Source organism: Rhinoderma darwinii, chromosome 4 (assembly GCF_050947455.1).
Source record: "Rhinoderma darwinii isolate aRhiDar2 chromosome 4, aRhiDar2.hap1, whole genome shotgun sequence".
NCBI classification, from domain to species: domain Eukaryota; kingdom Metazoa; phylum Chordata; class Amphibia; order Anura; family Rhinodermatidae; genus Rhinoderma; species Rhinoderma darwinii.
Genome location: NC_134690.1, coordinates 34,551,051 through 34,569,454, shown reverse-complemented (window position 1 = coordinate 34,569,454; position 18,404 = coordinate 34,551,051). Strand labels below are relative to the sequence as shown.

General features: G+C 45.9%; 1 protein-coding gene across 1 annotated transcript in view; it reads right to left on the bottom strand.

Annotated features, from left to right (window-relative positions):
• Nucleotides 1-18,404, bottom strand: part of LOC142760391 (uncharacterized) — a 150,255-nt gene that overhangs the window by 48,225 nt on the left and 83,626 nt on the right. Inside the window, exon 8 of the mRNA XM_075863576.1 lies at nt 7,006-7,056. Within this exon, the coding sequence (XP_075719691.1) occupies nt 7,006-7,056 (51 nt within the window). The remainder of the gene's footprint in view (nt 1-7,005; nt 7,057-18,404) is intronic.

The window sequence follows — 18,404 nt, the reverse complement described above, 5'->3', positions numbered from 1 at the left end:
TACTGTATGGGGGCAATATACTGTATGTGGCAGCTATGGTGGGCATTATACTGTATGGGGGCACTATACTGTATGGGGGCATTATACTGTATGGGACAGCTATGGGGGCTTTATACTGTATGTGGCAGCAATGGGGGGCATGATACTGTATGGGACAGCTATGGGGCATTATACTATATTGGACATTATAGTGCATAGGGCAGCTATGGGTGTCATTATACTGTATGGGGGCATTATACTGTATGTGGCGGCAATAGGGGGCTTTATACTGTATAGGGCATTATATTGTATGGAGTGCATTATACTCTATGGGGGGCATTATATTGTATGGGGCAGCTATGGGTCGCAATATACTGTGGGGGCAGCCATGGGGGGGCATGATACTGTGGAGGCAGCTATGGGGAGCATTATACTGTGTGGTGGCATCTATGGGGCATTACACTGTGTGGGCAGCTATGGGGGCATTATGCTGTGTGTGGGCAGTTATGGGGGCATTATACCGTGTGGGGACAGCTATGGGGCATTATACTGTGGGGTCAGCTATGGGAGGCATTATACTGTGGAGGCATTCATGGGGTCTGTCGTGCAAGGCGGCTGGGTAAGGTGTGCGCAGGGGTCTGGTGCTGTTAGGAAGGAGTAGGGGGTCCAAGCTGAATTTTTGCTCCAGGGCCCTTTAGCTACGCCCCTGTATCTGTAAGTGTATATATTTCTGTGTGTGCATCTACTACATTATCTGTGTTCAGATTTATGACTGTGTGTTATCTGTGGTGTTACATAGGACTGCAGGTGATATCTACTACATTATCTGTACTCAGAGAGTTATCACTGTGTGTTATCTGTGGTGTTACATAGGACTGCAGGTGACATCTACTACATTATCTGTACTAAGAGTTATCATAGTGTGTTATATGTGGTGTTACATAGGACTGCAGGTGACACTACTACATTATCTGTACTCAGAAAGTTATCACTGTGTTAACTGTGGTGTTACATAGGACTGCATGTAACATCTACATTATCTGTACTCAGAGTTATCACTGGGTGTAGAGCTGGTTGATTTTTCCCAAAAAATAAAATCTAGATTTTTGTCAATCATTTTTGATTTGATTCAAGATTTTCTTATTTTTAGGAGTAATTAAGGAATTACTGTGCATGCAATTCCCATATCTCAAAAAAAATACCAGGACACAATTCTTTACATTAGAGTTATCCAATAATATATATTGATTATCAGGATTGTCCCTCAGCTGCTACGTGTGATCATGCTCACTTATAAAAGGCACAATGCTGATAATCATCATATATATATATATATTTGGCTCAGAGAATAAGAAGAGCAACTATGAGTGCAGAGGAACGCCAGGAACAACGAGAAACCACTTCCCAAAACAAGGCGTTAAGAAGGCAAAACCCTGAAGTAAGACGACCCTGTAATGAAGAACGTCGTTCTCAAAGAGCACAATTATAAATACTTATCATTCCTTTTACTAGCAAACCCGTGTAACGAGCTTTCTATACTAGTATAATATGTCTCTCCTAGATAAACACACTTAAATAATGGAATCTATATATATATATATTCCCATAGATGATACCGTATTATCCTCCTTTATGTAGACATATTAGCACTCACCCCGGGATTACTCATATATCATCTACATGGAAGATTCCTATATCCAACACTAGAGAAATAGGCTCATTATTCAATAAGATAATTACCAGAAATACACCTCCGTCTCCTCAACTTTCTTCCTCCAACTGTTTAAGAAATAAAAAAAATACCAATATTACACATAATTGTTCTTGAAAGGAATATAAAATATACTATTGTTCTCTGTTATAATATACGAAACAGTCGATACAAGGAGGAGGAGTTTCTCATAGCAACCAATCAGCTTGCAGCTTTTATATATGGTATATTTTCCCTGGGCTTTGATTGCCTGATGGGAAAACGTGAGTGGTGATGTCAAAAGGGATCCTACATAAAAACAGGGTTGTGTCTAGAACATTTTTTCATAAAGCCTCCACACCCCAGGAGGCAAAAGCATTTTTCATTACTATCAATGCCTACTGCTTTCTGTGACTGAATAATACCCCCATACAGTGAATACCACCATACACTAACTGAATAATACCCCCACATCACCATACAGTTATGTCATTACAGTTTGATTCGTGGAGCCCCAAACTTTAAAACTACCACCCATCGAGGGACATCGGCTCTATCAAGTACAGCCGTCCTTATCAGGAACGTTGCATATGGTTTACTGTTTACTCAGGCACAGGGGCTCATCCATATGATCTACTGTGCCTGGTACTACAGCTCAAGGCATCTCCTTCCTGTAAGGCATAGCCATACTCATATGTACAGGGCCGTTTCTGTGCAGATTAGACCCCGGTCAGACCCACACAGATCAAACATTCTAAGAATAGGGGATCGAATGTTAAATTCCAGGTAGTGAAGGGGTAACTTCCTTTGTGGTCTAGGGTATTAACCCCTTTGCGCAGCACAACGTAATAGCACGTCGTGGGGCTGAAGGTGATGTATCGAGGGGGCTCACGCGCTGAGCCCACTCCATATGCTGTGGGTATCAGCTGTGTATTACAGTTGACACCCAGTACTAACGGCCAGGAACAGCGATCGCAATGTTCCTGGCCGTGTAAACCGTCAAATGCTGCGGTAAAAAAAAAAGTTTAAAGAGAGGGAGCGGCCCCGTCCGAGACCTCGTCTTCCTCCCACAACGCGATCGTAGGGTGCTGATGGTTGTAATGGCAGCCCAGGGCCCTAATAAAGGCCCCGAGGTCTGCTTTCACTCTGCCTCTGTTAAAGGGAATGTGACGCTAGAAAAAGATGTTGTTTTTTTTTAAGTTAAACAATTAGTGTATAGGTGATTAAACATTGTTCTAATTTTTTTAATTTTTTTCACGAGTCAGGAAATATTATAAATTTAATTCTAATTTATAATATTTCCCAGTGCTGGTCACTAGATGGAGCAATTCCCAAAATTGCAGCATTGCATGTGGTAAAGCAACCACATTGCTTTATGCTGCAAAATTTGAGAAAACTCACTCGCTCTAGTGAGCTCTCAGAATCCCCCCTCCTTTATCCTGGCTAGTGCCGAGAGAAACGAGGGGATTGAACGGTCAAACCTCCTACACTGTGTGTCGCCATTTTTTGAGCTAACACACAGTGTAGTAGGTTTACATACACTAGTAAACACACAGTAAAACACTTACATACACAGCATTATACTGTGTGGGGCAGCTATGAGATGCATTATACTGTATGGGGGCATTGTACTGTATAGGACAGCTAAGGGGGGCATTATACTGTGTGGGGCATTATACTGTATAGGACAGCTAAGGGGGGCATTATACTGTATGGGGGCATTATACTGTATAGGACAGCTAAGGGGGGCATTATACTGTATGTGGCAGCTATGGGGGCTTTATACTGTATGTGGCAGCAATGGGGGGCATGATACTGTATGGGACAGCTATGGGGCATTATACTATATTGGACATTATAGTGCATGGGACAGCTATGGGTGTCATTATACTGTATGGTGGCATTATACTGTATGTGGCGGCAATAGGGGGCATTATACTGTATGGGGCATTATATTGTATGGAGTGCATTATACTCTATGGGGGCATTATATTTTATGGGGCAGCTATGGGTCGCAATATACTGTGGGGCAGCCATGGGGGTATAATGCTGTGGAGGCAGCTATGGGGGGCATTATACTGAGTGGTGGCATCTATGGGGCATTACACTGTGTGGGCAGCTATGGGGCAATTATGCTGTGTGTGGGCAGTTATGGGGGCATTATACCATGTAGGGGCAGTTATGGGGCATTATACTGTGGGGTCAGCTATGGGAGGCATTATACTGTGGAGGCATTCATGGGGTCTGTCGTGCAAGGCGGCTGGGTAAGGTGTGCATGCAGTAATTGAATAATACCACCATATAGTAACTGAATAATACCACCATACACTGACTGAATAATACCTCCATACAGTGACTATATAATACTACCATGCAGTAACTGAATAATACCACCATACACTGACTGAATAATACCTCCATACAGTGACTAAATAATACCACCATACAGTGACTAAATAATACCACCATACAGTGACTGAATAATACCACCATACAGTAACTGAATAATAACACCATACACTGACTGAATAATAGCTGCAGACACTGACAGAATAATACCACCATACACTAAGGCCTCATTCACACGACAGGGTCCGAGTGTCGGCCGGGAAAATCGGCCGTTTTTGGCCGATTTTCCCGGCCGGTTTGCATCCGGTTTGCATCCGTTCCGGGCCGAGTTGCCGTTTTTACCGGCCGATTTGGACCCGATTTGCATCAGTTTTTTTCCCTGTCCGTTTTAAAATCGGATGAATTTAATTTCAATTTTTTGCCACACACAGCCCTTTGTAGATAATGCCACAGCCCCCCTGGTAGGTAATGCCACCCAGCCCCTTGTAGGTAATGCCACACAGCCCCCTGTTGGTGATGCCACACAGCCCCCTGTTGGTGATGCCACACAGCCCTCTGTAGGTCATGCCACACAGCCCCCTGTAGGTGATGCCACACAGCCCCCTGTAGGTAATGCCACCAAGTCCCCTGTAGGTGATGCCACCAAGTCCCCTGTAGGTGATGCCACCAAGTCCCCTGTAGGTGATGCCACCAAGTCCCCTGTAGGTGATGCCACCCAGCCCCCTGTAGGTGATGCCACCCAGCCCCTGTAGGTGATGCCACACAGCCCCCTGTAGGTGATGCCACCCAGCCACCTGTAGGCGATACCACACAGCCACCTGTAGGGGATGCCACACAGCCACCTGTAGGGGATGCCACACAGCCCCCTGCAGGCGATGCCACACAGCCCCCTGCAGGCGATGCCACACAGCCCCTTGCAGGCGATGCCACCCTGCCCCCTGTATGCGATGCCACCCTGTCCCCTGTAGGTGATGCCACCCAGCCACCTGCAGGCGATGCCACCCTGCCTCCTGTAGGTGATGCCACCCTGCCCCCTGTAGGCGATGCCACCCAGCCCCCTGTAGGCGATGCCACCCAGCCCCCTGTAGGCGATGCAACCCAGCCCCCTGTAGGTGGCGCCACCCAGCCCCCTGTAGGTGATGCCACCAAGCCCCCTGTAGGTGATGCCACCAAGTCCCCTGTAGGTGATGCCACACAGCCCATGTAGGTTGCACCCATCCCCCCCTTCCAGGAGAAGTCACTGACTTCAATGTCCATATATGGACAGTGGAGTCACTGACTTCTCCTGGAGAGGAATTCCCTGCCACAGGTCGGGAATTCCGCTTCAGAAGTGAGTGACGTCACTGTCCATATATGGACAGTGTAGTCACTCACTTCTCCTGTAGCGGAATCCCCGGCCATAGAGTCGGGGATTCCGCTGCAGAAGTGAGTGACATCGCTGTGTCCATATATGGACAGTGTAGTCACTCACTTCTCCTGTAGAGGAATCCCCGACCATAGAGTCGGGGATTCAGCTGCAGAAGTGAGTGACATTGTTGTGTCCATATATGGACAGTGTAGTCACTCACTTCTCCTGTAGTGGAATCCCCGGCCATAGAGTCGGGGATTCAGCTGCAGAAGTGAGTGACATCGCTGTGTCCATATATGGACAGTGTAGTCACTTACTTCTCCTGTAGCGGCATCCCCGGCCATAGAGTCGGGGATTCCGCTGCAGAAGTGAGTGACATCGCTGTGTCCATATATGGACAGTGTAGTCACTTACTTCTCCTGTAGCGGCATCCCCGGCCATAGAGTCGGGGGATTCCGCTGCAGAAGTGAGTGACTTCGCTGTGTCCATATATGGACAGTGTAGTCACGCACTTCTCCTGTAGCGGAATCCCCAATCCCCGGTCGGGGATTGGGGATTTCGACTCCTACAGGGAGCAAAAAAAGACCCTCCTCCTCCTCACATGCACTCTGCACTGTGAGGAGGAGGAGAGAGAGTGCGCGAGCGACGGTAGACTCGGCCATCACTCAGGACATATTCCGGTGATGGCCGTGTATTACCTGGCCCCATAGACTTCTATGGGAGCCGGGCGGCCGGGTACCCGGCCGAAAATAGGGAATGTCCCATTTTTTGACGGCCGGTTTTCCCGGCCGTCAAAAAATTGGTCGTGTAAATAGCCCCATTAGGGTTCTATTGTTCCTAATGCAGCTGGGTGCCGGCCGATTTATGAACGGCCGGCACCCGGCCGGGAAACCCTGTCGTGTGAATTCCGCCTAACTGAATAATACGTCCATACAGTGACTGAATAATACCTCCATAGAGTGACTGAATAATACCACCATACAGTGACTGAATAATACCACCATACAGTGACTAAATAATACCTCCATACAGTGACTAAATAATACCTCCATACAGTGACTGAATAATACCACCATACACTGACTGAATAATACCACCATACAGTGACTGAATAATAGCTCCAAACAGTAAATGAATAATAACTCCATACAGTAACTGAATAATACCACCATACAGTGACTGTATAGTAGCTCCATACAGTCAATGAATAATACCTCCATACAGCCAATGAATAATACCTCCATACAGAATTTGAATAATACCTCCATACAGTGACTGAATACCACCATTCACTGACTGAATAATACCACCATACAGTGACTAAATAATACCACCATACAGTTACTGAATAATACCACCATACAGTGACTGAATAATACCACCATACAGTGACTGAATAATACCACCGTACAGTGACTAAATAATACCACCATAGAGTGACTTAATAATACCACCATGCAGTGACTGAATAATACCACCATGTAGTGACTGAATAATACCACCATGCTGGATCTATTGCACTAAGAATACCAGTGGTGCCCTGCAGACGCCATTGACTTTTAATGGGTCAGCTGGGCTCCGCCGAAGTGTCCGTCATTTTGACAGGAAAAATATAATCCTTTTTGTTCTACAGACTTACGGTATTCCCTCAATGGTAATCCAAAAAGGATCATCTCCAAATTCTGATGGCCTGGAAGAGAAAATACAAATCCAGTTAGAATAACAAAACTGAAACCTACCAAAAAAATCATCTACATATTTGGCAAGGATGTGGTGTCCTAGGCACAGTTAGCTCTGCCCACAGCCCGACCTGCAAGAAGCCTGTGAGGAAAGAGATGTGAGTGCTCAGTCTGTCTGTTGTTTGTGCCTCCATTTGTCTGTGAGTCTGAGTGTTTGTGTGTGTATAAATTCCAGTATGTGGGTATGTGTGTCTTTGTTTGTGTGAGTGTGTGTGTGTGTGTGTGTGTGTGTGTGTGTGTGTCTGAGTGCCTATATATGTATCTGTATAGTGGCGTAGCTATAGATATCGCATCGGTCGCAGTTGCGACCGGGCCCCCAAGCCTGTGGAGCCCGCAGGGCCCCGTTGCCACCCAGTGCTGACCGCTCTTCCAACTGTATTTGCGAACTCAGGACGCAAATACAGTTCAGTGCAATGCTGGAGTCCTGCTCCAGTATTCACTGTGCCGCGAGCGGCTCGGCGCAGGCAGGCGCGATGTAGTGAGTCACTCACAGCACAGACCGGAGGAGAAGGATTCTCCACCCATCGTGGGAATGGGGATAGGTAAGTAATTTTGTTTTTTTCTATTAGGTATGTACATATGGGGGCATTATACTGGGTATGGGAGGGGGGCTCATATGGTAGCTGCTGAGGGGGCATCATACTATATGGGGGGCATTATACTGTATGGAACAGCTATGGGGGCATTATAATCTATGGGGCAGCTATATGGGGCATTATACTGTATAGGACAGCTGAGGGGGCATTATACTGTATGGGGGGCATTATACTATATGGGACTTCTAAGGGGGCATTATAATGTATGGGGGGCATTATACTGTATAGGACAGCTAAAGGTGACATTTTACTGTATGTGGGCATTATTTTGTATGCGGCAGCTATAGAGGGCATTATACTGTATGGGGAGCATTATACTGTGTGGGGCAGCTATAGGATGCATTATACTGTATGGGGGCATTGTACTGTATAGGACAGCTAAGGGGGGCATTATACTGTGTGGGGCATTATACTGTATAGGACAGCTAAGGGGGGCATTATACTGTATGGGGGCATTATACCTTATAGGACAGCTAAGGGGGGCATTATACTGTATGTGGCAGCTATGGAGGGCATTCTACTGTATGGGGAGCATTATACTGTATGGGGCAGCTATAGGGGGCATTATACTGTATGGGGGCATTATACTGTATGTGGCAGTAATGGAGGGCATAATACTGTATGGGGGCATTATACTGTATAGGACAGCTAAGGGGGGAATTATACTGTATGGGGCATTATATTGTATGGGACAGCTATGGGGGCATTATACTGTACTGTGCATATATAGGGGGCATTACACTGTATAGGGCATTATACTGTATGTGGCAGCTATGTAGGGCACTATAGTGTATGGGGGAATTATACTGAATGGGGCAGCTATAGGGGGCATTATACCGTATGAGGGCAATATACTGTACGGAGCAGCTATAGGGGGCATTATACTGTATGGGGGCATTATACTGTATGTGGCAGAAATGGAGGGCATTATACTGTATGGGGGCATTATACTGTATAGGACAGCTAAGTAGGCATTTTACTATATGGAGGGCATTATACTGTATTGGATAGCTATTGGGGGCATTATACTGTATGGGGCAGCTATAAGGGGGCTTAAAATACTGTATGGGGGCAATATACTGTATGTGGCAGCTATGGTGGGCATTATACTGTATGGGGGCACTATACTGTATGGGGGCATTATACTGTATGGGACAGCTATGGGGGCTTTATACTGTATGTGGCAGCAATGGGGGGCATGATACTGTATGGGACAGCTATGGGGCATTATACTATATTGGACATTATAGTGCATGGGGCAGCTATGGGTGTCATTATACTGTATGGGGGCATTATACTGTATGTGGCGGCAATAGGGGGCTTTATACTGTATAGGGCATTATATTGTATGGAGTGCATTATACTCTATGGGGGGGCATTACATTGTATGGGGCAGCTATGGGTCGCAATACTGTATAGGACAGCTAAGGGGGGCATGATACTGTGGAGGCAGCTATGGGGAGCATTATACTGTATGTGGCAGCTATGGGGCATTACACTGTGTGGGCAGCTATGGGGGCATTATGCTGTGTGTGGGCAGTTATGGGGGCATTATACCGTGTGGGGACAGCTATGGGGCATTATACTGTGGGGTCAGCTATGGGAGGCATTATACTGTGGAGGCATTCATGGGGTCTGTCGTGCAAGGCGGCTGGGTAAGGTGTGCGCAGGGGTCTGGTGCTGTTAGGAAGGAGTAGGGGGTCCAAGCTGAATTTTTGCTCCAGGGCCCTTTAGCTACGCCCCTGTATCTGTAAGTGTATATATTTCTGTGTGTGCATCTACTACATTATCTGTGTTCAGAGTTATGACTGTGTGTTATCTGTGGTGTTACATAGGACTGCAGGTGATATCTACTACATTATCTGTAATCAGAGAGTTATCACTGTGTGTTATCTGTGGTGTTACATAGGACTGCAGGTGACATCTACTACATTATCTGTACTAAGAGTTATCACAGTGTGTTATCTGTGGTGTTACATAGGACTGCAGGTGACACTACTACATTATCTGTACTCAGAAAGTTATCACTGTGTTATCTGTGGTGTTACATAGGACTGCATGTAACATCTACATTATCTGTATTTTTGTCAATCATTTTTGATTTGATTCAAGATTTTCTTATTTTTAGGAGTAATTAAGGAATTACTGTGCATGCAATTCCCATATCCCCAAAAAAATACCAGGACACAATTCTTTACATTAGAGTTATCCAATAATATATATTGATTATCAGGATTGTCCCTCAGCTGCTACGTGTGATCATGCTCACTTATAAAAGGCACAATGCTGATAATCATCATATATATATATATTTGGCTCAGAGAATAAGAAGAGCAACTATGAGTGCAGAGGAACGCCAGGAACAACGAGAAACCACTTCCCAAAACAAGGCGTTAAGAAGGCAAAACCCTGAAGTAAGACGACCCTGTAATGAAGAACGTCGTTCTCAAAGAGCACAATTATAAATACTTATCATTCCTTTTACTAGCAAACCCGTGTAACGAGCTTTCTATACTAGTATAATATGTCTCTCCTAGATAAACACACTTAAATAGTGGAATCTATATATATATATATTCCCATAGATGATACCGTATTATCGTCCTTTATGTAGACATATTAGCACTCACCCCGGGATTACTCATATATCATCTACATGGAAGATTCCTATATCCAACACTAGAGAAATAGGCTCATTATTCAATAAGATAATTACCAGAAATACACCTCCGTCTCCTCAACTTTCTTCCTCCAACTGTTTAAGAAATAAAAAAAAATACCAATATTACACATAATTGTTCTTGAAAGGAATATAAAATATACTATTGTTCTCTGTTATAATATACGAAACAGTCGATACAAGGAGGAGGAGTTTCTCATAGCAACCAATCAGATTGCAGCTTTTATATATGGTATATTTTCCCTGGGCTTTGATTGCCTGATGGGAAAACGTGAGTGGTGATGTCAAAAGGGATCCTACATAAAAACAGGGTTGTGTCTAGAACATTTTTTCATAAAGCCTCCACACCCCAGGAGGCAAAAGCATTTTTCATTACTATCAATGCCTACTGCTTTCTGTGACTGAATAATACCCCCATACAGTGAATACCACCATACACTAACTGAATAATACCCCCACATCACCATACAGTTACGTCATTACAGTTTGATTCGTGGAGCCCCAAACTTTAAAACTACCACCAATCGAGGGACATCGGCTCTATCAAGTACAGCCGTCCTTATCAGGAACGTTGCATATGGTTTACTGTTTACTCAGGCACAGGGGCTCGTCCATATGATCTACTGTGCCTGGTACTACAGCTCAAGGCATCTCCTTCCTGTAAGGCATAGCCATACTCATATGTACAGGGCCGTTTCTGTGCAGATTAGACCCCGGTCAGACCCACACAGATCAAATATTCTAAGAATAGGGGATCGAATGTTAAATTCCAGGTAGTGAAGGGGTAACTTCCTTTGTGGTCTAGGGTATTAACCCCTTTGCGCAGCACAACGTAATAGCACGTCGTGGGGCTGAAGGTGATGTATGGAGTGGGCTCACGCGCTGAGCCCACTCCATATGCTGTGGGTATCAGCTGTGTATTACAGTTGACACCCAGTACTAACGGCCAGGAACAGCGATCGCAATGTTCCTGGCCGTGTAAACCGTCAAATGCTGCGGTAAAAAAAAAAGTTTAAAGAGAGGGAGCGGCCCCGTCCGACACCTCGTCTTCCTCCCACAACGCGATCGTAGGGTGCTGATGGTTGTAATGGCAGCCCAGGGCCCTAATAAAGGCCCCGAGGTCTGCTTTCACTCTGCCTCTGTTAAAGGGAATGTGACGCTAGAAAAAAATGTTGTTTTTTTTTAGTTAAACAATTAGTGTATAGGTGATTAAACATTGTTCTAATTTTTTTTAATTTTTTTCACGAGTCAGGAAATATTATAAATTAGATTCTAATTTATAATATTTCCCAGAGGTGGTCACTAGATGGAGCAATTCCCAAAATTGCAGCATTGCATGTGGTAAAGCGACCACATTGCTTTATGCTGCAAAATTTGAGAAAACTCACTCGCTCTAGTGAGCTCTCAGAATCCCCCCTCCTTTATCCTGGCTAGTGCCGGGAGAAACGAGGGGATTGAACGGTCAAACCTCCTACACTGTGTGTCGCCATTTTTTGAGCTAATACACAGTGTAGTAGGTTTACATACACTAGTAAACACACAGTAAAACACTTACATACACAGCATTATACTGTGTGGGGCAGCTATAGGATGCATTATACTGTATGGGGGCATTGTACTGTATAGGACAGCTAAGGGGGGCATTATACTGTGTGGGGCATTATACTGTATAGGACAGCTAAGGGGGCATTATACTGTATGGGGGCATTATACTGTATAGGACAGCTAAGGGGGGCATTATACTGTATGTGGCAGCTATGGGGGCTTTATACTCTATGTGGCAGCAATGGGGGGCATGATACTGTATGGGACAGCTATGGGGCATTATACTATATTGGACATTATAGTGCATGGGGCAGCTATGGGTGTCATTATACTGTATGGTGGCATTATACTGTATGTGGCGGCAATAGGGGGCATTATACTGTATGGGGCATTATATTGTATGGAGTGCATTATACTCTATGGGGGCATTATATTGTATGGGGCAGCTATGGGTCGCAATATACTGTGGAGGCAGCCATGGGGGGTATGATACTGTGGAGGCAGCTATGGGGAGCATTATACTGTGTGGTGGCATCTATGGGGCATTACACTGTGTGGGCAGCTATGGGGGCATTATGCTGTGTGTGGGCAACCCTGTCGTGTGAATTCCGCCTAACTGAATAATACCTCCATACAGTGACTGAATAATACCACCATAGAGTGACTGAATAATACCACCATTCAGTGACTGAATAATACCACCATACAGTGACTGAATAATACAGTGACTAAATAATACCTCCATACAGTGACTAAATAATACCTCCATACAGTGACTGAATAATACCTCCATACAGTGACTAAATAATACCTCCATACAGTGACTGAATAATAACACCATACAGTGACTGAATAATAGCTCCAAACAGTAAATGAATAATAACTCCATACAGTAACTGAATAATACCTCCATACAGTGACTGAATAATACCACCATAGAGTGACTGAATAATACCACCATTCAGTGACTGAATAATACCACCATACAGTGACTGAATAATACAGTGACTAAATAATACCTCCATACAGTGACTAAATAATACCACCATACAGTGACTAAATAATACCACCATACAGTTACTGAATAATACCACCATACACTGACTGAATAATACCACCATACAGTGACTGAATAATACCACCATACAGTGACTGAATAATACCACCGTACAGTGACTAAATAATACCACCATAGAGTGACTTAATAATACCACCATAGAGTGACTGAATAATACCACCGTACAGTGACTAAATAATACCACCATAGAGTGACTTAATAATACCACCATGCAGTGACTGAATAATACCACCATACAGTGACTGAATAATACCACCATACAGTGACTATATAATACTACCGTACAGTGACTAAATAATACCACCATAGAGTGACTTAATAATACCACCATACAGTGACTGAATAATACCACCATGTAGTGACTGAATAATACCACCATGCTGGATCTATTGCACTAAGAATACCAGTGGTGCCCTGCAGACGCCATTGACTTTTAATGGGTCAGCTGGGCTCCGCCGAAGTGTCCGTCATTTTGACAGGAAAAATATAATCCTTTTTGTTCTACAGACTTACGGTATTTCCTCATGGGTAATCCAAAAAGGATCATCTCCATATCCTGATGGCCTGGAAGAGAAAATACAAATCCAGTTAGAATAACAAAACTGAAACCTACCAAAAAAATCATCTATCATATTTGGCAAGGATGTGGTGTCCGAGGCACAGTTAGCTCTGCCCATAGCCCGACCTGCAAGAAGCCTGTGAGGAAGGAGATGTGAGTGCTCAGTCTGTCTGTTGTTTGTGCCTCCATTTGTTTGTGAGTCTGAGTGTTTGTGTGTGTATAAATTCCTGTATGTGGGTATGTGTGTCTTTGTGTGTCTTTGTGTGTGTGTGTGTGTGTGTGCGTGCGTGTGTGTGTGCGTGCGTGTGTGTGTGCGTGCGTGCGTGCGTGTGTGTGTGTCTAAGTGCCTATATATGTATCTGTATAGTGGCGTAGCTATAGAGATCGCATCGGTCGCAGCTGCGACCGGGCCCCCAAGCCTGTGGAGCCCGCAGGGCCCCGTTGCCACCCAGTGCTGACCGCTCTTCCAACTGTATTTGCGTCCTCAGGACGCAAATACAGTTCAGTGCAATGCTGGAGTCCTGCTCCAGTATTCACTGTGCCACGAGCGGCTCGGCGCAGGCAGGCGCGATGTAGTGAGTCACTCACAGCACAGACCGGAGGAGAAGGATTCTCCACCCATCGTGGGAATGGGGATAGGTAAGTAATTATGTTATTATTTTTCTATTAGGTATGTACATATGGGGGCATTATACTGGGTATGGGAGGGGGGCTCATATGGTAGCTGCTGAGGGGGCATCATACTATATGGGGGGCATTATACTGTATGGAACAGCTATGGGGGCATTATAATCTATGGGGCAGCTATATGGGGCATTATACTGTATGGGGGCATTATACTGTATAGGACAGCTGAGGATGCATTATACTGTATGGGGGGCATTATACTGTATGGGACTTCTAAGGGGGCATTATAATGTATAGGGAGCATTATACTGTATAGGACAGCTAAAGGTGGCATTTTACTGTATGTGGGCATTATTTTGTATGTGGCAGCTATAGAGGGCATTATACTGTATGGGGAGCATTATACTGTGTGGGGCAGCTATAGGATGCATTATACTGTATGGGGGCATTGTACTGTATAGGACAGCTAAGGGGGGCATTATACTGTGTGGGGCATTATACTGTATAGGACAGCTAAAGGGGGCATTATACTGTATGGGGGCATTATACTGTATAGGACAGCTAAGGGGGGCATTATACTGTATGTGACAGCTATGGAGGGCATTTTACTGTATAGGGAGCATTATACTGTATGGGGCAGCTATAGGGGGCATTATACTGTATGGGGGCATTATACTGTATGTAGCAGTAATGGAGGGCATAATAATGTATGGGGGCATTATACTGTATAGGACAGCTAAGGGGGGAATTATACTGTATGGGGCATTATATTGTATGGGACAGCTATGGGGGGCATTATACTGTACTGTGCAGATATAGGGGGCATTATACTGTATAGGGCATTATACTGTATGTGGCAGCTATGTAGGGCACTATAGTGTATGGGGGAATTATACTGAATGGGGCAGCTATAGGGGGCATTATACCGTATGGGGGCAGTATACTGTACGGAGCAGCTATAGGGGGCATTATACTGTATAGAGGCATTATACTGTATGTGGCAGCAATGGAGCGCATTATACTGTATGGGGGCATTATACTGTATAGGACAGCTAAGGGGGCATTTTACTATATGGAGGGCATTATACTGTATGGGATAGCTATTGGGGGCATTATACTGTATGGGGCAGCTAAAAGGGGGCTTAAAATACTGTATGGGGGCAATATACTGTATGTGGCAGCTATGGTGGGCATTATACTGTATGGGGGCACTATACTGTATGGGGGCATTATACTGTATTGGACAGCTATGGGGGCTTTATACTGTATGTGGCAGCAATGGGGGGCATGATACTGTATGGGACAGCTGTGGGGCATTATACTATATTGGACATTATAGTGCATGGGGCAGCTATGGGTGTCATTATACTGTATGGGGGCATTATACTGTATGTGGCGGCAATAGGGGGCATTATACTGTATGGGGCATTATATTGTATTGAGTGCATTATATTCTATGGGGGCATTATATTGTATGAGACAGCTATGGGTCGCAATATACTGTGGGGGCAGCCATGGGGGGTATGATACTGTGGAGGCAGCTATGGGGGGCATTATACTGAGTGGTGGCATCTATGGGGCATTACACTGTGTGGGCAGCTATGGGGGCATTATGCTGTGTGTGGGCAGATAGGGGGGCATTATACCGTGTAGGGGCAGCTATGGGGCATTATACTGTGGGGTCAGCTATGGGAGGCATTATACTGTGGAGGCATTCATGGGGTCTGTCGTGCAAGGCGGCTGGGTAAGGTGTGCATGCAGTAATTGAATAATACCACCATATAGTAACTGAATAATACCACAATACACTGACTGAATAATACCTCCATACAGTGACTATATAATACTACCATGCAGTAACTGAATAATACCACCATACACTGACTGAATAATACCTCCATACAGTGACTAAATAATACCACCATACAGTGACTAAATAATACCACCATACAGTCACTGAATAATACCACCATACAGTGACTATATAATACTACCATGCAGTAACTGAATAATATCTCCATACAGTGACTGAATAATACCTCCATACAGTGACTAAATAATACCACCATACAGTGACTAAATAATACCACCATACAGTGACTGAATAATACCACCATACAGTAACTGAATAATACCACCATACACTGACTGAATAATACCTCCATACAGTGACTATATAATACTACCATGCAGTAACTGAATAATACCACCATTCACTGACTGAATAATACCTCCATACAGTGACTAAATAATACCACCATACAGTGACTAAATAATACCACCATACAGTGACTGAATAATACCACCATACAGTAACTGAGTAATACCACCATACACTGACAGAATAATACCACCATACACTAAGGCCTCATTCACACGACAGGGTCCGAGTGTCGGCCGGGAAAATCGGCCGTTTTTGGCCGATTTTCCCGGCCGGTTTGGATCCGGTTTGCATCCGTTCCGGGCCGAGTTGCCGTTTTTACCGGCCGATTTGGACCCGATTTGCATCCGTTTTTTTCCCTGTCCGTTTTAAAATCGGATGAATTTCATTTACATTTTTTGCCACACACAGCCCTTTGTAGATAATGCCACAGCCCCCCTGGTAGGTAATGCCACACAGCCCCCTGTTGGTGATGCCACACAGCCCCCTGTTGGTGATGCCACACAGCCCCCTGTTGGTGATGCCACACAGCCCTCTGTAGGTGATGCCACACAGCCCCCTGTAGGTGATGCCACCAAGTCCCCTGTAGGTGATGACACCAAGTCCCCTGTAGGTGATGACACCAAGTCCCATGTAGGTGATGCTACCAAGTCCCCTGTAGGTGATGCCACCCAGCCCCCTGTAGGTGATGCCACCCAGCCCCCTGTAGGTGATGCCACCCAGCCCCCTGTAGGTGATGCCACACAGCCACCTGTAGGCGATGCCACACAGCCACCTGTAGGCGATGCCACCCTGCCCCCTGTAGGCGATGCCACACAGCCCCCTGCAGGCGATGCCACACAGCCCCTTGCAGGCGAAGCCACCCTGCCCCCTGTAGGTGATGCCACCCAGCCCCCTGTAGGCGATGCCACCCAGCCCCCTGCAGGCGATGCCACCCTGTATCCTGTAGGCGATGCCACCATGCCCCCTGTAGGCGATGCCACCCTGCCCCCTGTAGGCGATGCCACCCAGCCCCCTGTAGGCGATGCCACCCAGCCCCCTGTAGGTGATGCCACCCAGCCCCCTGTAGGTGATGCCACCCAGCCCCCTGTAGGTGGTGCCACCAAGCTCCCTGTAGGTGGTGCCACCAAGCCCCCTGTAGGTGATGCCACCAAGTCCCCTGTAGGTGATGCCACCAAGTCCCCTGTAGGTGATGCCACACAGCCCCCTGTAGGTTGCACCCATTCCCCCCTTCCAGGAGAAGTCACTGACTTCAATGTCCAAATATGGACAGTGGAGTCACTGACTTCTCCTGGAGAGGAATTCCCTGCCACCGGTCGGGAATTCCGCTTCAGAAGTGAGTGACGTCACTGTCCATATATGGACAGTGTAGTCACTCACTTCTCCTGTAGCGGAATCCCCGGCCATAGAGTCGGGGATTCCGCTGCAGAAGTGAGTGACATCGCTGTGTCCATATATGGACAGTGTAGTCACTCACTTCTCCTGTAGCGGAATCCCCGGCCATAGAGTCGGGGATTCCGCTGCAGAAGTGAGTGACATCGCTGTGTTCATATATGGACAGTGTAGTCACTCACTTCTCCTGTAGCGGAATCCCCGGCCATAGAGTCGGGGATTCAGCTGCAGAAGTGAGTGACATCGCTGTGTCCATATATGGACAGTGTAGTCACTTACTTCTCCTGTAGCGGCATCCCCGGCCATAGAGTCGTGGATTCCGCTGCAGAAGTGAGTGACATCGCTGTGTCCATATATGGACAGTGTAGTCACTTACTTCTCCTGTAGCTGCATCCCCGGCCATAGAGTCGGGGATTCCGCTGCAGAAGTGAGTGACTTCGCTGTGTCCATATATGGACAGTGTAGTCACGCACTTCTCCTGTAGCGGAATCCCCAATCCCCTGCCCTACAGGGAGCAAAAAAAGACCCTCCTCCTCCTCACATGCACTCTGCACTGTGAGGAGGAGGAGAGAGAGTGCGCGAGCGACGGTAGACACGGCCATCACTCAGGACATATTCCGGTGATGGCCGTGTATTACCTGGCCCCATAGACTTCTATGGG